Source organism: Halictus rubicundus, chromosome 8, assembly GCF_050948215.1.
Source record: "Halictus rubicundus isolate RS-2024b chromosome 8, iyHalRubi1_principal, whole genome shotgun sequence".
NCBI lineage: Eukaryota > Metazoa > Arthropoda > Insecta > Hymenoptera > Halictidae > Halictus > Halictus rubicundus.
Genome location: NC_135156.1, coordinates 7652711 through 7673507, shown reverse-complemented (window position 1 = coordinate 7673507; position 20797 = coordinate 7652711). Strand labels below are relative to the sequence as shown.

At 36.4% G+C, this 20797-nt stretch overlaps 2 protein-coding genes and 1 long non-coding RNA gene across 4 annotated transcripts in view; 1 reads left to right on the top strand and 2 right to left on the bottom strand.

Moving 5' to 3' along the window:
- LOC143356788 (uncharacterized) overlaps positions 1–20797 on the bottom strand; it is a 43136-nt gene that overhangs the window by 8756 nt on the left and 13583 nt on the right. The window lies entirely within an intron of this gene.
- Positions 1–20797, bottom strand: part of LOC143356790 (uncharacterized) — a 37986-nt gene that overhangs the window by 8756 nt on the left and 8433 nt on the right. The gene's annotated exons all lie outside the window — the stretch shown is intronic.
- On the top strand, positions 17582–18809 carry LOC143356216 (defensin-2-like). Its single transcript, XM_076791721.1, has 2 exons — positions 17582–17766; positions 18437–18809. Exons 1-2 carry the CDS (start codon positions 17667–17669, stop codon positions 18652–18654), a joined length of 318 nt encoding a protein of 105 aa, XP_076647836.1. The 5' UTR covers positions 17582–17666; the 3' UTR covers positions 18655–18809.

The window sequence follows — 20797 nt, the reverse complement described above, 5'->3', positions numbered from 1 at the left end:
GGAAACAGATCAGTTCGAACAGAATTTGTTTCAAACCGGAAACTAACCGTTTATTCCGAGCTGTAGTTTAACACTAGGTTAACGGACCACTAAAAGCGATTATTTTACATTACTTTATAAAACTAATAAGAATATATAATCAATAAAATAAATTTGTTAAATAATTTTTCATGGATGCATTTGTGCAATCTCAATAATCGTAAATTAAAACTATTATAACCCGTCATTGTGACGGATCCCGTAAACCTGGTGGCAATCGAAAGACGTGATCCGGAATGGAGGAAGGATCTGTGAACAGGATTTTAAAGTGTCATCGATTGTCGCGAGTCGAGACACGACAGATTGTACCTACGTGCCTCGCCGACGAAATCTGCAACTATCGATTATCGTTCAATCTGCAGAACAATGTTTGGATTGGAATTATTGTCCAATTACTGGAAGAGTTCGAGAATTGACTTCCTATTGGAATAGACCCGGCGTTTACCTTCCATTCGCCAAGTTAATTGAGTTCATTCGCTGAAACGTATCTTCGCTTTACCAATATCCGAATAAGTTCATAACGCGATGGAGCCGCGCTCAATGTCGCTTCCCACGTGAAAGTAGGTGAAAAGGGGAGAATTCTATCAAACGGACAACCTTCGATTTCTTTTCGGGATTAAGTCTGGCCATTGATCGAATTCTCAGAACCATAAACGAGTCGTCTGGGAGATTTCTGGAAACGACATGCATTTATCCCAGCGCATACAATCTTCGTAGATAATTTATTGTATTCGAAAATCGCAAGTCGCAGGATTTTATATTACGTTGTCGCACACGTAATCTCCGATTTTTAACAGTGAAACAAACATAACTTTTGGCGTTAAAGTAAGCACCATTGTAGTCCACACAGCATGTCAAGTTTCTCGATTGCGCTACAGTAAAAATGGAATTTCTTAAGATGGCAATTTTCAGTTTTTTTACCAACATCGACCAGCAGTGTGTTTATTTACTATGGCCAAACATTTACTATAATTTAACGCATAATTTAAACGTTTACTATAATTTACAGAATTAATAATAATTTCCAGAATTTATCCTTTAAACAACTATAGCGGTAGTTTTAGTATACTGAATTTTGATCTACAATTTAACCGAATGAAGTAAATCAAGCTCCTTCATATTCGGAATTTTTAAAAAATTATTGTACATATTTCTACATGATAATTTACGGTACATAGTTCGGTTAATGCACTCTATACTGCAACTCACGGTCCTCTTTCGTTCCATAGAAAACATAAAATTGTGTTAAAGCACCCTAACTAACAGGCCTCGGCAGTCTCCCCCTACTGGGAATAATTAAGATAGTCAAGTTACGCTGTAATACTCGACTTCAATACAAAGGATCAAATTTTCATTATCGCTCGATTTCTCATCTGTCGAGTTCAGGACAAAATTAATTGGACGCTTGACTGTCGCGCGCCAGGATCCGATGTTTTTCAATTTTCAGTAAATTTTCAAACAATTATGTAGCGCTTAACTATCGACAGTTTCCAATAGAAGGAACTATAGCGCTTTTCTTATTGATCCAGGTATAGTATTAGCTTTTACAGGTGTTTATCTGCGAACGACCGGCCCCAGCAAGCGACGAGCACGATCCAGAAAATAACAGCTACAGTTTCAAGAGTTGTTTCGAAGGTCTATTAACAACCACGCGAAGCTTCCTACGCGGTGACAGAGCCGAGGAACGACGAGCAGTGATTGTTAAAAATGTTACGACAACGTTGAATTCGTCGAGTAGATTGAACATTTCTCTTACCGTACCTCAAAATGAAATTCTCGACACGTCACATGTACACATACATACAGCGGATCCAAAAAGTATTTTAAAAAATAAATTTCCGATTCTGTAGCGAGTAACAATACCAATCCAAAAATGACAGGTTTTTTATTGCTAACGATTCTACTGCAGATCTTTGTGCAGAATACAAACTATTGCAAAATAAAAACAGAAGTTAAATGAAAATGCATTCCCTTTTTTAATAATTTTTACACTTATGGAGTCTCTTTATGGACAATGGAGAATTCCGATATTATCGGTTCGGATAACGGAGGTTCCACTACGTCGTCAATTAAACAGATAAATATGCTACGATTTAAATCACGTTTGATTTCATTTTACTCAGAAAAATGTCATAAACATAAATGTTTCATAAGGAAGTTTTGTCATCGAATCAGTAGTTTTTTTTTTCATCGATATATCTACCCCCATACCATGCTACACTTCTCGATGATCGAGCTTCTGGACCCTTTACGGGGGTTACACACCCAGAGTGGTAGCGGGGGTAAATTTTTCACAAACCTCGTACACATTTTTTTCACATGCATCGAGACAATACTGTATTGTTTTCGTCCGGTTCTGCTCGGAAAGATTCGGAATGGAGTGTACACGTGAAACCTCCAGCCGCTTTGTTAGCAACAACATCATTCAGTCCGATGATCTGCAAAGAAAAGTGAGAGTTGGCCGATCTCGTAGATAAAAATAAACCGAAAGCGAAAAATCGATAACGCTGACATAAGAACAGGCGATCTTCTGAAATGCTCGTGTCTCCGCAGCCTGTTTCAAATAAATCCTATTGTCGTCATTATTATTAGAATTATATTCCTAGAAGCTACTCCATGATGGACTACATTTCTTTATTAAAGTACCTGTTACAACAAATTCTCAGATATTTCATTAATTTTTTAAAAATTAATTTTAATTTGTTATTTATAGTACAATTTTTGCGAATAAATTTTTAATGAAAAATCGAGCGACGGATAAAATCTCGTAAGAATTACTCAAGGGAGAGACTGTCCTTGACAACGTAAGTCAAGGTCAAGGCCATTGGAGTATCCTTTTCTAAATATACGCTTTACCAATTTTAATATACCTTTTGCATTATAAAAATGACGAGATTAAACTCAAATAGATTTTGTACAATTTTTATTATGATATAGTTTCAAGAATAGCAATGAAAAAACAAAATTTAATATTCGGTAATTGTTCGCCAGCGGTTGTGTTGATTCTAGTGCAAACAATGGTATTAGTTTATGTAAGATGTGTATAACTTATAAACAAGCAATATTTATATATCTACGTGAGCAATATTACTATAATTGCTAATGTATTTTCTAATGGCTATAATAAAGGAACAAACTCGATTCTCTTTAATAATCTCAGTTGTTACTAGGATTATCCTTTAAATCCGAAGTTACTGTTGAGAGTGCCGATACGCGAATCGATAAAAGTCCTTCGCGAGGGTATCACTCAGAATCGCAGGGATTAAAAATACATCGTCTGTAACTTTTCAAACAGTCGGATTTAGAATGTACACGACTGCAGTTTTAACTTTCAGAACCGTGTTCTCAATCGTCTACGAACGATCATGGGACTAAAGCTAGATTTGGAGCTTAGCACGTTTGCCAACCTGAACCATCTCTACCATCCTGGTCGTAGACTCGACAACGATTAATATTTTACAAACACCGAGAGATGCAATACAACGCGACAGGGTCGTTTAAGCACAGAGTCGAAAATGGCTGAGGACCCTAGCAGCAGGCTACCACATAAAAAATTTGCACTCCCATGCACAGTATCGTGGACGGTAATATGTAATTCGTAAAGCAAGTTCTTACGGCGGAAAACTTGACTCGCAATTTGTCAACCACAACCCCGTCCTCTTCATAAATTTTAATATATACAGGTCTCCGTCTTCGTAAAAAGTGAAACGAAAATCTCGTACGAACGAGAGCCTCGCTGATGCTTTGCGGGCTTTATGCGAACGAGTAGGGCGAGGAACCCAATTACCGTGGGGATACCAATTACTGTGCATACATTAATTATACTTATTTTCAAAGCATGATGAATATTAGAAAAGAGATATTCAATTTTTTTCATTAAAATCAGTTAGTATATACCTCTTTTTTTAATATTCATTATGCTTTAAAATTAAGTATAATTAATATAGTAATTGGGTCCCTTACCCTAGGTGAAATATAAACTTATAAAAACCTCAGAAGAATTTTGAAATACTGTTATACTACTCCATCAATTCTTCTCTATGTAAATATCAAAGGCCTGAGAATTATTTTTGACTTTGTTAAACTAATTAAAATTTAATTTCGATGGAACAGTTTCACATTAACAGAACTCATGCAAACTAATTTTGAGTTATATTGTATCGACATATTATTGTTACTGTTGTAACAATTGAGGTAGACAATTTTTATTTTGTTTCTTGTTACCCTATTTCACGAGTTACGTTGTCTTTCGATCAAGCATAGGAACATGCTGGCACTGTTTACGCTCGTTTCATTCCAAAGTGTTGTTCTTTCATCTAAATGCAGGATCGATACTTGTAGTAAGTTGTATCTTTACACGTTAGGTTTCCTCTTGATTTCCTCTCCCATTCTGGAGGGCAAATTATTCTTTATTCTCGTTTGTTCTAAAATTTTCCAACAAGTGTTAAGTCTTGTTCGGTAAACCTGCCTTTAAAGTTGGTAAACACAGCTTACGCCGCGACCTTAATTAGTAAACAGAGCTCTTGTAAACAGATAAATATCAGCACTCCGTACACTTTTTTTTATCGCATAGCAACGGTCTGTTATTGCTCTCATACTACATTTTTTATTGAGACTATTTTCACCGAGATTATTGAGTTATTATCGGTAATAATAAATTACTGCACTTTGACGTGAATTATTGAAAGGAAATTTCTTTGTAACGAACAGAAAGGTCATAGCGTCGGCGCGGTGTGTGTGAAGAGAGCATCCTCATCCTTGGAATTTTCTTGAAAATTTTCGAGGGAATTTTCAAAGAGAATTCTCTCCACCCCAGTTTCGTACAATCACCAAAGCGTCGAAACCAAGAGGGAGCGGCAAAAGGAGGAGTTTTCAAGCTTCGGTGAAGATGGAGAGGAACACTGTCGAATGGGATATCAAGAAGGTGGTTTGCGAGGCTTAACGCGCCAGAACGGCATGCTAATGGAAATCGATTTGCGAAATGTCTTTCGGCGTAGTCTGAATGGTATTTCTCTAATTAACATTTTTCCCCTTTTAACTTCTCGACTATAGCTGCCTGTCTATACGCACAAAAATAAAACCCCAACTTCGGGAATAAAATGACTTGACTTTGAACTTTATACTTTATTTGCCTAAACATCTAGTAATAACTGTGGATTTTGCAAATAAAAATTGTTTGCATCCACTTGAAGGTACACGAGCTACACAATCATTTATTTCTTGGCTTAATAATTTTAATCAGTTGAAAATAACACATTTTTGTTAAAAAAAAAAAACAAAGATAAATAACTGGGGGTTCTCTGATAAATTTTTTGGAAGCGACAATTTTTAGTTTAAATTTAAGAGCTATCCCCAGCTAAATTAATGTATTAAATGGTATTAAATCGATGATCTATGATCATTTCTTTTAGAATTTCTACGTAAAGAAAATTATCTATCAATAGACTTCCGGTAACTAATTTCTTTACATAAATAAATAACATTAACTTTGTATGAATTCACGGTTTTACTGTACGGACTGGATAAAATTGTATAGAATACTATCTCTAACATTTACAATGAAGTGTTAAAATATTACGATGAGCTATAAATAATAAAGTGCAAACAAATTTATATATACAACGTTATTTTAATACTTTCTTAACGGGTTTGTAAGGTGGACACATTTTGTCCGATTTCATAAATATTATAGTTTATTGACGCTATCGTGACGAATTTATACATCATAAATAGCTCAATTTATGTAACACTATTTTCCGGAACAGTATCAGTAGTTATAAAAGTTTATAATTGCTCGAAAATTAGGTCACAGCTCTCATGAACACGGAAAGCATCGTAAGTAGACTGCAGTACTTTATACAAAATATAAATTATCTCCATTAATTGTAGGAAACACGAGTTAGATACAAATATGCTGCTTTTTCCAATAGTTCTGATAAATTAAAAATAGTATAAAAATATTCTCAAATTCTTCTGATACCTTCACTGCTTTCCTCAATTTTCTCTATCATTCCAGAATAGTTGTGAATGGACTTTATGGAATTTAAATATGCTGTAAATATATTTAAATATATTTTTGTTTTTCCTTTCACAATTACTGAAATTGTAAGAATGTTTTCGTCAGTCGAAAGAACTTCTTTATGAACTTCTTTAAATTTGAAAGCAAGGAATGTCACATTAATAAGATCATCACACCTAGATAAATTGGTTCTCTGTTCTATGCAAAGTGGAAGAAAACTGTTGTTAAGCGGGTATCGTGAGATGGTAAATCGAATTCGAGATTCGATTGAAGGCTTCGAATGCAAGGGCAACTGAAGAATGCTACCATCGGACGTTAAAGATCAAAGCAGGCATTCCGCAAGGACACGAGTGTCTACATGCCAGAGAACGCGTGTCAAGCGTTTCTTGATTCGGTGAAACACTGCCTTTGCTCGCTTTTGCCTATTAGCAGGCACAATGCAATCAAGATATGTACTTGGACCTCAAAGCCGTTGGTATAAAGCTCGGTAAACATTGAGATCTGGTGCCTGTTTAGGTCACGCGTTCTTGCGTTCACGCCATTAACACGAGCTATTCATGTTCTGTCCAAATTTATATTATTTGAATATGCAGGCTGCTTCACTTATTTTCATCATTGCAACCGCATTTGCGTGGAACATGTTTCATATTAAAAATACATCATCTAGCACCAATTATTTATTTGTTCGTTCGTTTATTCATACAGGAAAATATCTCTTGTTGTATTGGGTTGGAACGAATGTTCGTAACGTTTTTAAATTAAAACTCCAACATAAGATATTTTTTATTCATAGATAACTTCAATAACATATTTCCTATTCTGCTCTGTTATTTTTTGCCATTTTTCAGGTAACTTAGTAGACTGCGGATCTTGATGTAAAATAACAATTTTCTTCGTCGATTGTAAAAGAATGGGAAGCCAAATATAAATATCTCTCATCCTTAAAAAATTGTAAAATGGAGAAAATAAGAAAATATTGTTGTTTATTTTTTATTTTATGTGTATAATTATACAATATTGAATTTGCGATACGAAGAAAATAAATTTCTATTTTACTCGAGTTTTTTGCGATTAGGAAAGGAAACCTTTACATTTTATGTAGAGATCCAATACGTTTTTATACAGGTCCAACGATCGCGTAAACTACCTTTTGCAGAATCGATTTTCTTATCTACTTTGGATTTATGTGATCTCTTAAGCACTGGAAACTCCACAGGAGAACGGCGAGATAGTTATCGAATCGTTTTCGATAGTAGCTTTTATGGGAAGTCATTTGATAGGGTTACAACTCCTGCACACCGCGCGGTCTACGGGGGTGGAAATCACTACGAGAAAGTTCATTATGGGGAACGCCACCATGCGAGTGTTTCTAAGGGGCCTGGAAGATCCAAGGGATCCCACGCCCAGCGGATTAATTGCCACGATGCGTCTTCGGGTCCCTTATACGTCAATCACTATCGAGCACGGAAGCCGAGTAGTATACTTCACCAGAAACGTGCAGTAACAATGTTAAAACTCTGGTCTGGCAATAATTTTTTCGTGACTGGAAGAAACTGCTGGTCAATATTTTTCTGTATGCAAAATATTGCATAAAGTATATAAAATTAGTTCTATCTCCCTTTAATAATTTTAATAGATTCAAAATAGCGTCCCTTTTACCCTTCTCGCCATTTTGAATTTCGTCTATCCAATGTTGTCATAAATATGCAGTCTAATCGTAACCCTTCGAGTTAATCAGCCAAGTGAGCATTTCACCCTAACGCGTCATAGTGGTCTTCTGCGAGTTCTATGCCGGAGTCATTTCTGACCCACACCGATATTTCACTATTTCGGTTCTCTTTCGGTATAAGGCGATGGCTCGGGACCGGCTTTCGTCCTATTTCGAATGAAGAAGAAGAAGAAGAGGGAATAGCGATTTTCTTATTTCGAAATAAATAGCGTCGTCTTATATTGGAATAAAATTCTACATATGGATAGAATCGGCATAGGGTTAATATCTGGCACAGAAATTCATGAAGAACATCGAGTCAAGAGATTGCACTAATAACCCAGACATAATTCGTCTGGAAGCTTCAAGGTTCCGACCGAAGTAACCTAGAAGTATTTACTTTAATAAATTCGTTTATGAAAGAAGATTGATTTATCTATCGTTCAGATTCCAACGTCGATATAATAATTCTCGTTGCGAACATGATTACGGGAACTATAGTGTACGGCGTTTCCCTTCCGGGTACAGTTTACTGCACCAGTCGGTTCTATGTATTTATTGATTTTCGTGGCCTATGTGTCTTGGCATGTTTTTGTTGTTCAACGTCGTACAGCGGTATATCGTTTCATTTCATTTGTTCATGGAAATGATGTTTAACCTGTTATAGGGTAAGGAACCCAATTACTGTGGGCGTACCAATTACTATTCCCACATTATACTTATTTTTAAAGCATAACGAATATTAGTAAAGAGATATTAAATTTCTTTCATTAAAATCAGTTAATTGTTGTACATCTCTTTTTTAATATTCATGATGCTTTAAAAATAAGTATAAATTAATATAGGCACAGTAATTTGTACCCCCACAGTAATTGGGTCCCTTGCCATAGTCACCTTGATCGCTGCCCCGATGCATTGTACATATTTTATGAATTTGAATATCGTTCGGTATTTCTATCGATGAAAATTATATCTCCTGGCACGTTCCTGATGTATTACATTTGCAATTTGATCATGGCTTTAACGGTAATCGGTTCGTGCCAATATTTGGCAACCCGTTGTGCTTCATTCTATTGTTCCCGATATTACTCGTTCCAATACCGTTGTTACTATTAGTACTATTCCATTTGGTCTTTACCGAGTAGACAGTGGGCGACATTTAAACGAGAAATATCAGCAAACTATATATAATAACATAACATATATATATATATATATAATAACAGCAAAGTCTCAATACGCATCGTGTGAAAATTACGGGACCGAAATGACGTCATCGGTGAGACAACATAGCGACAAAATTTTTTTCTATAATCATTTTTTAGTGAAAATTTTATCAACGTATTTGTCGCATTTTTCTGGTTAAAACGAGACCAAACATGACATAGTTCGGTGCACGGATGTTTGTTCGATTGACGATTCAGTGGAACTTCGATTATCCGAACCGATGAATTCTCTACTGTCCGAATAAGTCTTCAGCGTGATTGTCATTGGAACAATGTTTTCATCGTCAAACGTACCCCTTGAAATAGCACAACGATCATATTTCTCTGACCTTGTATGACCTTGGAAGTCACAACATGACTTCACATAACTTGACTTGCGCGCAAGGTACGAGCGAATTCGTCTTGACCCACGCTTTCATATAACATTGAAAAAGGATTTGATTTGAAAAACTGAGGATCACCGTCGTTTCTCAAAAAAAAAAAAAATATATATAAATATATAAAAATTGGTAAGATATACCACAAGTATTGTAGTTCCTCTTCTTTTCTTTTTTTGGAAATACATACTGTTTACTGTTTTAGAAAAACGCTGGTCCAATTTACCGCCAACGCCTTGAATACGAGAGACAAGTTATCGATTATTAATGCACAGGTTATTGAAATCGTCTTGTCCTGTTGCCGAGCGTTCGACAATGTATGTACATCGGTATTTCTGAGTATCAGAGACGCGACGAGACGGCGATCGAAGTTAACGGAACGAGAAACACCAGTGCGAACAAACGGGTCCAATATGTGTTTCGAGAAACTTTCTCGTTGTTTCTAGTTTCGCTTGATCCGATCCGTTGAATTTTCTCGTAGTTGTTTTCGTGGATGTTGCCGGTCGTTTCAGTTCGCTCGGTAACGTTTCAATTGAAAGGTCGGAGGTGATAGGAAAGGGAAATGGAATTGGTTTTAGATTTTTTTTCTTCCCCTCCACCCCCCTCCCTCGCAATCCCACGTAAGTCACCCTCTTATTTGCGGAAACGCGACATGTTACAGTGTTTACTCTATATTTGTCGCAAACTCCTAGACGATAAAAGTCCCAGGGCTATCCCCATTGCCGCGGGGTATACCCCGAGAGACCTCGGTCGCCGAGGAGTATTAGGTCGCGTGGATCAAAGAATAGTATCTCCTGGCCGATATATGTCCGTGGCTAGACCCGTATTTTTGACAAATATCGAGTATTTGTTACCACAAAGTGTCGTTTCTTTTCTGCCATCACTTGACAATACTAATTAGCGAACACTTGTAATTGACGTACACGCTATTCAACTTTGGAGCAGTGTCTTCCGGTTCGAAATTTTTCAACTGTCAATTAATTTGGTTTATTGGTATTATTTTTAACGAGTTTGTTCAGCTGTCGCTTACTAATGCTTCCCCTTAAAATTCCATTTGCAGGCGTTTTCGCACAGCTTCACCGTTATTAATATATTGAATGAAATTATTAAACATTCGTTATCGATTAAAAGATCAATATTTATTGAATATACGATAGTATATGATAAAAAGTTAAATTTTATCGTTTCCAGACTTTGGATGATGCAGTTAATCCATTGATGATACTTCATGATTACATGCAATGAAACTCTTTGGGCAATAATGACACATGGTTGGACTACGGATTATATGCGACAGAAATGTAAAATTAAAACAGTGAAAAGATTAGGTGTTTATATCAGTTTTTTAGTTTTGCAGATAAAAGTATATACAAATAATATATTTCTTAATTTTCTAATAATTTTTTAATAATATGAACATATTTGTATCATGGTACTATTGCAGCTGACAAAAAATTAATTTCCCTGTGTGGAAAATTCATACCTCGAAGGGAACGAAAGAATTTAACATTTTCTTATTTTTCCGCGAAACTTTTATTTTACGAAAAATGTTCCCAAATGTCTTCCATTGCTTTCAGAATTTCAGTGAAGTGTGTTCTTGTGTTTCAACTTCTTCTCTGGAATCTCGAAGGTAAAATTTTGTGAAATATTTCTTGTATAATAACACAAATTTTGAGGAAAGATAAGAAAATGTTCAAATTCTTTTCGAAGATGTTCTTGAAATGATCATGAATTTTCTACGTGTAATCATTTCAAGCAACAAAAATACGATGATAAAAAAAGTGTCATCGTTAATGTAAAATTACCGGTGACCTTGGAAGTTCAAATACGGCGATCTTCCAAGGAAAAACACCTCAGAAAACATTACAACAAAATTTGTTTATGTAGGGACATTCAAGTGTTATATGAAGTTGAAATAATAGCATCAAGCTCTTTTGGAAGGTCTTTTAATTAGCAATCATTAGAACAGTAGCTTACAACACTGGGCCCAATTAAGTGACACATCCGAAATTGAGTTTCCATATGGTGCGCTTAAAGTATAGGGTAATGAAGTGGCCACTTGAAGGTAATGCGATTAGTCCATGCGCTTATTATCGTGTTAAAACGAAATAACTACCTTTACGTTCAGAAACAGAATCAGGTGATGATGGTCTAGTTTGAAACTAGCGCACAATAGTCCTAACCGTGTACACCATCATAACGTCTTCCAGCTTCAACGTGCTTGTGTATATATTCGTGTCGTTACTAGGATCAGATATTTAATACCTCCTAATCTCTGCGACGAGTTCTGGAAGTTATACTGCCGTCTACGAGTATTTCCATCCAGGGTCTTTTATACTCATTGCAAGTACTTTATAGATCACTGTAAATTCTTATTTTCATTTTATAAAATGCAGGATACGAAAAAAATTGTATTTGGTCGACTAAGAAATTTGTTACGACAGCACAATCGTAAGAAAGTCCATAATAATTATTAGACTGCGGGTCTTTATGCAAAATAAAAATGTTCTGCATCAATTGTAAGAAATTGGAACCACATAGAAAGTGATTTCGTTTTCTTGATCAATTAGAATAGGTTGAAAATAATATATTGACGGTCCAAAATTTATTTTAATCCCTCTGCTATTTTAAATTTTATTTACTCATAAATGCATAAAGATCCACAGTCTACTAATCATATTTTAGTCCGCGGGGTTGCTAATCCCACCAGTATTTCAATGAATCGGCCATCCTCGAATGCGATTCCTTCAAAGATATCGAGTGATATCCAATAAACCAAAGACCTGGTGAGTGCAGCTTTAGATAGTGTATCGATCGTGCTCCTCGACCACGTTTCACCCTTAGAGCTACAAAGTTGAAGCGTACAGAAAGTAGCCGGCCGTTTTCTTATCCAGCTCCAGAAATAGTGCGAAATTCCAAATTCAATAGTCGAACTCGAACGGAAATCGCAGTCGATTAAATTTCAATTTGATTGTATCGTTTCACCGTCGATAACAAATTCTACATTTCATTTCAAAGAACGAAAGTGACAAAACTGAATATGCTCCGACAAGAACGATTATTTGCGCTCCAATAGTTCCACTAAAATTTCTTTCCTCTTTATGGAACAAGAAATAATCATAATTCTACATTTTTTTAAGGGGTAAAAAGAATTTCTTTTAAGGGGTGAAAGGAATTTTTTTAAAGCGTTGAACTGAATATAATTTAATGAGAACTGCCAATTATATTAGAATAGTTGGATTAAAATTTGATTTCTTTTTAAGAAAAAAAAAAAAATAATTCAAATTTAAATTTAATCCCTGAAATTTTGGTCTGAATGTATTTGATTGTCGATATCAAATTCGAAATGTTATTTGAAGGGATTATAATAGTCAGATTAAGATGTTGTTTAAGGAAGAAGAAATAATCCTACTATAATTTCTAATCTACCCTTATAACTTCTAAAAGATGTTTGAAAATAATTAAAACACAAATTTTATTAGAATTTACATAAAACGGCCTTAGGCCACATTCTGTTTACTCAAAACTATTACCACCAGAAGTGAAATTTCTTTCGACTCCACCTTCTTAAAATATGTTCATAAAAGTGGCATAATTTGCATAAACACTCGTAGTTTGACCACAAGAACTGCATTGCACATAATCTAGAATAGATCCGGAATGTTTGTTTCGAATAATATGTTGCTCCATTTTGCAATGAATTCGCTTCTCAAATGTTTACCCCCTTATTTACTACCGGCGTAAATATTTTTCGGCATTTATACCTCGATATCAAGTTAAAATCAAACGTATCTAGAACGACCTGATCATTTTAAAACTTTTACTACTCGAGAGGTTGCTCGACGTGGAATCGAAAACTTTTGCCATTTTGATCAAATTTTTGATTTATGATCTCGCTGGTAGTTTCCGGAAAGTTGGAAATGAATCGCGCCTTCCTCGACGTTGAATCGATAAAATTATGGTTGCGGCTATGGAAGAACATAAAAGTTTTTTATTATGGCAATTAACAGTCTAACATTCAACAACATGTACAAACAAATACTGTTCATAAAAAATGATTAAAAATGTTTTCACTCTTTAAAAAAATGTCCTGATCATTTGAGCTTATATGCAGATACCCAACTGAGAGGTATTTGTTTTCGAAAATGTGTAAAAACTATTGTTGTTGGTTTTTAAATATTCGCCGCGATGATTGAAACGTTTGTATTCGTTCTTTCGCCTCGGGATACAACGGTGGAGCGTATATTAATTGAAAATACTTTTCCAATGCAATCAATTCAAAATGGTCGTCCTGCGAAAGTAAAGCCTCCGAGCTTTAACACGAGCTCAACTTTATTGTACTATTTGTCTTTTCGCGAAATGATTATAGTCGAAATATTGGCAATTTTTCGAGAATCGAAAATTCAGTGTTCGAATACTTTTCGGACCCGCATGTGTAGCTGAAAGGGCACTTAAAACTATGTTTTCCTTGCAGAAAGCTAAACTTGGAAGAAATTTCTCGCGGAGCCCGCGAACTAGGGCTTGATCTTCTCGAAACAGGGTCACCTTTGCCCGATGTGCATGTGCCGATAAGATGAAGTCAATACAAAGCCATCGAGAGAGCACGCTTACGATCTTCCGCTTCGGCGAATCATTAATTTCTTCGATTGGAGACACTGCGCGCAATCCGTGCGCTCGACTCTCGTTTCCGAATGGAACAACAACACGCCGAAGCAGAAAGATCTGAAACCGAAGTTAAGGTTAAGGTAGAGTGACTACATAACCTTAAAAAATGGTTTTACGTGCCACAAGTTTTCGTCCTTATATAAGAATATTTTGTCGCTGGTAATGGGCTCATTCGAAAGAGGAAGGTTCAATCTAGTGCTCGCTGGTCAGGAGTTGCCCAGATTATGCAGACATTTGGTAATGTAAGCGTTAGAAGTAGGCCAAAAATTGACGATGCGCATGCCGTGGAATCCAAGCATTTTTATGCCATTGGATGAGTTTTCTGGATGGAATCGAAACCAGCGCGCGCTAGAAAATATCTCCAGCTACAAATTGAGCTATATTTTGTCTTGATTCTCTGCGAAATAAAGCCGAAAACTTGAAGCACGTTTCTGGCGTCAGAATTCATAATATCGATAATACAGAGCAACAAATGTGACAAGTTTAGTCACAGACTAGACCCGTCGGATCAAGACCAAGACGGTCTCCTTCCAAAGAAGACGCTTGGCTATCCCCAACAATTTAAGTGATTGTTTCAATGTTAAGTCGAATATAGACCAAGTCTTAATATTTCTAAAATCCACAAAAATTTTTCACACATTGTAATATTGTATACATATAACAAGTACAAAATTTGTTCTCCTCAGTATACTTATAAGTGACTTATATGTTAAGTATAAAGATATAATAATGTAACATTATGATATAATATCTGTGGTCGCTAATGACCTAGTTGTTGATGCGACCTGTATAAATAAATAAATTTAAAAAAAAAAGACCAAGACGAATCTTAAGTCTGTGTCTGAAGGCTGTGAATGGAAATTATGAATTAAAAAGTCACGCAACTATCCCGGGCCCTTAACGCTCGATCCGTGGTTTATGTAACGTTTAATTTAACTGCACGCATTCGGCCCGGGAGAATTGGTTTGAACCCGGACTTGTAGATCGTTGGACATGGAAGGACATTGCCGGTGTAACAGGATTTACCGCAACGTGGTTTCTGGCGTTTGCAGTTTGTCAGCTATAATTCGTTGCCGACGAACAAGATTGTTACATTCTGCGTCCAACCTGACCCGTTGCACTTTAAAGTTTCGAATTGAATGCGGAACTTCGGTTTCCGTTTGATTTCGGATCGTTAAAGTGCAGATTATTATTCGATCGGTAACGGGGATGTTGAGATTCATAAATTGCTACATTTCGACTGCGTTCGCGTGATTCAGATTTCACCTCTAACGATCAAATTCGCGTGATAATTTAATCTCAATAATCAAATTGACATTACGGGCGCCGAGCGGGATTGGGTGCACGACGTCCTACCACCGTATCATAGTAACGCATCCAGCATGCAACGGTATAACACAGCTACTGGCTCGCGAACGTAGAATACTATCGCCAAGAAATATCTCGGCTGCTAGTTCATCCGATTGTGCATCACTTATACACCGCGATACCCTTCTGCGTTATAATACCTAAATTGCACGGGAAGTTCTCTTCAAATTATCATTGTACATTCTGTACGACACTTACCCGTTACGCTAATTTATATCCCGTGATCTGCTCTCTACAGTAACGCAAGTTCGAGGACACTTATAACTTGCAATTCCCGACCCCCTCTCCTCCCCTCCCCCTCCCCCTACAGCAGTACAAACCACAATACATCCCCAGCTCTGAACAACCGCGCAACACACTTCTTAATGTATTGTTTTACTAATGACAATACTCTAGCTGCATAATCGTTTTCGAATGAACTTGCCAGATTTAGATTTAACTCTGCGTCGCGTCGCGTCCGTAGAGGTCGCAGTTAATCTCGAACAATTTCATCGAGCAATTACGCGTTAAATTGTTGCGTAGGAAATGTGCAAGTTCTAACGGCGACGTTAAGGTTAATCTTTCTTTCTAAATGAAACTTATTGATCAGAGCAAACACCAAGGTAAGGGACCCAATTACTGTGGGGGTGCCATTTATTGTGGATATCCCAAAAATGTTGTATTTCCTTCAAAAGGGTGATTCCCGAGGTCATTCGAAGTAATTTTTTCGTTTGCGAAAATGTTCTCCGCGGCTTCGTTAAGGAGTTATTAACGAAAAACACGGACCAATCAGAGCGCGGTCACAGCGGACGCGATTACGTCTCGGCCAATGACAACGCAACGCCACGCTCAGCGGGACCTGCAGCCGCGCGCTGATTGGTCCGTGTTTTGCACCTCTTTCAAGGCAGTACAATATTTTTGAGACACCCTGTACATGTTATGTATCGCTTTTTCTATATTCCTCATGCTTTAAAAATAAGTATAACATAGGCACAGTAATTGATACTCCCACTATAATTGGGCCACTTACCCTACATTCAACGAATTACATAAGCTTTTTGATTCGTATTGCAAAATTGTTAAAATTGTTAAAAGAAGACATTTACTTTTCTTTTGTTTCCATTTCATACGATAGACAATTTCTATTTCGCACGAAGAACCGCAATTTTGTAATAACTAATAATATGTATACCTTTAGGCTTAGAATGTTTATTTAAAGGGAGAGGGGCGGTTGTGAATCATAAAAATCTGCAAAAGGAAAATGATATCTTCTATTAAAAGTTTCATTGGAATCTAAACGAATTCAGAACCATATTAAAATTTACGAAGATCATCTTGAATTTTACAGAAGTTGAGAAATTATGTGGTGCGTCAATTTCCAAGACAGATTGTATGAAGAGCATGTTCCAAAGAAAGAAGTCAGCAATTTCAATTTCTGTCCACGTATCAAACGACAGAATTTATACTATGTCAGCATCGTATATCAAGCAGCGAGAACTTTCTGAGAGGGTCAATGGAAAAGTTTCCGAAAGTGGATTTGTATCGATTGCTACATGTGTTTGCGGTCCAACTTCGCCCGAATGCTCAGAATTCCTGTTGCTAATCCGTTCCATTTTGGTTCTTTTGTGTCTCAGCAGGAATTCCAATAGGACCCCGAATTTTCATTTAAACTTCGACGGTTCGTTCCAGCACGTACGGGACGTGTAAAACCGTTCGTTAATTTTTCAGCCGGATACAGTGGAACATCGATAATCCGAACCGATGCATAGCGGGATCGTTTCTAGAAAATAGGTGGAATTGTTGATACTTGATCGGGTTAAACTTCACCTTGGCAACCCAGAAATTTTTAACTCTTTTTTATATAATCCTGTAGGTTTTCACGCGAAAATGCCAAAAATTCAAGTTTTAATGTTAGGAACCACCTGATACACTTTTTACGATGTTTAATTAAAAATTATTTGCTGAAATTATACCACGATATAAGTTTTTCTTTGAGGAAATATTTGAATAGTAACGGCAAAAGAGTTTCGCGGAAATGGTATGATCTTTTGGACAGCATTATGTCATAGATGCAACAGTTGCTTTTCTCAAGCGTCTTTCCTTCTGCTGCGTGTGGAGGGGAATTTTGCGGGAAGGAAGTGGCGGCTAGGTCTGCGGTACATCATACTTCCGGTTTTGATTACACATGTATATAAAGATCAGCCGTTAATTCTATCTTCGAGAAGCGACAGTTGCTATTAGATGTACTCGAAACGTTTGGCAAGCCGATTTTTGTTCGATCAAAGATGAAACTTTTTGTTGTTCTTTGCATCTTCGTTACGATCGCCTGGGTCTCCGCAGAGAGTGATCCACAAGAAGCTTACAATGAGCTAACCGACCAATTGAGTAAGTAATGAAACTACATATTACACGAGGGAAACATTTCGTTCGTCATTTTCAATAATACCGTTGTGTTTGTGACTGTCAACAAATCGATTAGAGTAGAACAGAATTAATAAAGAGAATAAAAAGATCGTACAGATAAAGGCAAATAAAAAATGTGAATAAAAATACTAATAAAATGATGGATTATTTTGCCTTTTTATCAAATATAGAATAATAATCTTAAATGCAGTATTCCGTTTCTGGTCAAGTTGAATGGTTTAAATTGTATATTGTATGTATTGTAATTGTGTATTGTATATATGTTTTCCGATAAAATATTAAATCCATCTTTATGTTAATATTTTCGATTGGTGCAGAATTCAGTTAAGTATAAAATATTGTGTAACTAATGAACTAAATGTAACGCAGCTGGACTATTGATCGTTTCTCAAGCTAAAATAATTTTTGACAGTTTTGGGTCTTAATAAATACGGAAATAATGATTTTTTTTTAAATGGTCATAATCAAGCCGATATGATTGAATAAAAAATTTTCAAATTATGAAAATTGTTTATATGGTTTCTGTGTCTCGTAATTGACGAAGAAAATTTTTATTGTGCACAAAGATCCGCCGGCTAATAATAAGACACAGAGGAATTGTTTAACTTAGTAACTGGAGAATTCTTTTCAGAGCGCACTCTGAAACGCGAAGCTACGGACAACTACATAATGGGACCTGCCAATGACGCAAGTGAGGTTAGCCGGGAACGTAGAGCTGCTAAAAATCCGTGCGATACAAATTGGTTTAAGAGAATGATGAATTTAGATAGTTTTGCTTGCAACGTTAGATGCAGCGGCCAGCGCTGGCGCGGTGGTAAATGTTATAACCGCAATTGCGTTTGCTTCTAACCGTTTTCTCTAGAAACAGTTTTCTGTAACGATCCTAGACTTTCCTGCTTTCCTCTTGAATATTCATTATTTATTGTAACTGTTCGAATCATTGGTTTCAGTTTTTTTAGTAAAAGAAGACCATGTACCTACTGCTATAAACAATTTGCATATGATTTTTTGCATTTTCTTGAACATTCCCTAAACAAACCTGAAGACCTATTTATCTCCTTTTCTTAACCTATTGTTCTTAATTCGGTATTTTGGTGTGTTATCTGTTTTTAGTTCGTTAAAGCACGATGTTGGTGTAATATTTTGTTAAAATTATCAAAAGAGAATATGCATATTTTTCGTATGAATTTTTTAACGTCTGTTTCTTACAATTAACTTTGCCAATTTTGCATAAAAATTCGCCAGTCTACTTGTTACATATTTATGGCATATTTTTGCATGACGAACAACTTCATTTTTGTTTGCGCCGTGTAACCGCGTGTACACGTAATGTCTGTGACATCCCGTATTATCCCGGGGAATGGATCGGGTCGATAGTATTCATCGTCGGAATCCAACTTCTTCTTCCATATTGTGCTTTCACTGCCTGAGTCCACGTGTAATCCAAGGACTGACCGAGAATCGACCGAATAAATTTTCATTCTCCCCGCTTATTCACCTGTCTGGCGGCCGGAGATAACAAAGTTAAATTAAATACGCGCGTATGGATGTACTCTCCGCTTTTCCTTTGTTCAATCTTTCCTGCGCACCAATTCCGCAGTTAAGATCGTCTACTTCCTTGTTCTGCTTCTCCGTTTCGTGTTGGTAAAAATCGGACTGCGCCGGATGTTACTTTAAAATAATATGGTTGCTCCCAGCAGACGTTGCGAGGCAAAATAATTTAAATTAATGTAGGGTGAGACTTGTCCAGTGAACGTACGTTATTCGTATTAAATGCAATAAATAATATTTATGTAACAATCAATAATTTGTACAGAATTGTATTGAAAATTCACAGATGTCTCGCCAAAGAGATCTAATATTTTTTATATTCTGTTTTAGAACCTAAAATTGAATTTCAGTGGAATATGATTTCGACAGATTAATTTTTAGATTAATAGCAAGTAATTGCCACCGTAGAGAAATGGGTTCTGGGAAATTAATCTGAAATGCACGTGTGTGCGTCGGATATCACGGGAACGTTTATATTAAACTAACAGTTATTGCGTACGCTTAACGTTTCACATCCATTTCTGCATAAAGCTACAGGCTGTTTGACGGGACGACGCGTCATAATCACTTAGTCGCTCGAATGAAATTTTACCGACGCGATTCACGCACACGGGAGGGACATTTCGAGGAGTTTGTTTGCATAACAATGTTTGTTCGCACGTCCGAAGGAAGGTAGCCTTTTTAAGGAATTTATTTGCGTAACAATATTTAGTTATATAGTCGAACAGAAGATGTAACAACAAACCGATAAAACACTTGGTGAATCATTGGGTTACGAGCTGCACAATGTTAATTCTATTACACAGTACTCCATCATGCGAATGAGAGTCATTTATTTATGAGCAATGCTTTTATAAATTTAAAAACAGAAGAAAGGTGCTATTGGGAAAAAGGTAGTAGACATTATTAACGAAAATACCGTCCCACACGATACAATAAAACAAACTGTTAAAAATAATTGATACTGATGTGGCCACACACGTGCGGCGAGACTTAAATATTTAGTTGCAGGATATTTTTCGCGCCGTGAAAGCAGCAGCAGTAATGTCCGCCGAGGAGCAACAACCTAGGGTACATTTTCCAGAGGCCTGCTGCTCTACTTTGATCTCCCGCCCCACTACTATTTCACGCAAACAAAGGTCAAGATACAACTGCAATAAATTGCCCGAAAAACTTTCCATCCGCCATAATAAATTTTGAAAGTACAGGTATCTTTCTTTCGTCGTGTAATATCACACAAAAGTTTCGACCTTGAACAGCAGGAAATTACATATGGACGACAAAACAGATGACAAAATAGATGAGCAAAATATTCTACATAGAATGCAAACTTTTATTAATAATAGTTTGTGCTTCGGGAAGATGTGCGTTATTTTCTTTTCCAAATATTGCGATGGCGGGTCAGTAGGTCAAAAATGCACTCTTGCATGGTGTAAAAAAC

Coding starts and splice junctions, on each gene's coding strand:
- LOC143356216 (XM_076791721.1), top strand. CDS start 17,667: ATGAAACTTTTTGTTGTTCTTTGCATCTTCGTTACGATCGCCTGGGTC. Junction 17,767..18,436: donor TGAGCTAACCGACCAATTGA/GTAAGTAATGAA, acceptor AATTCTTTTCAG/AGCGCACTCTGAAACGCGAA.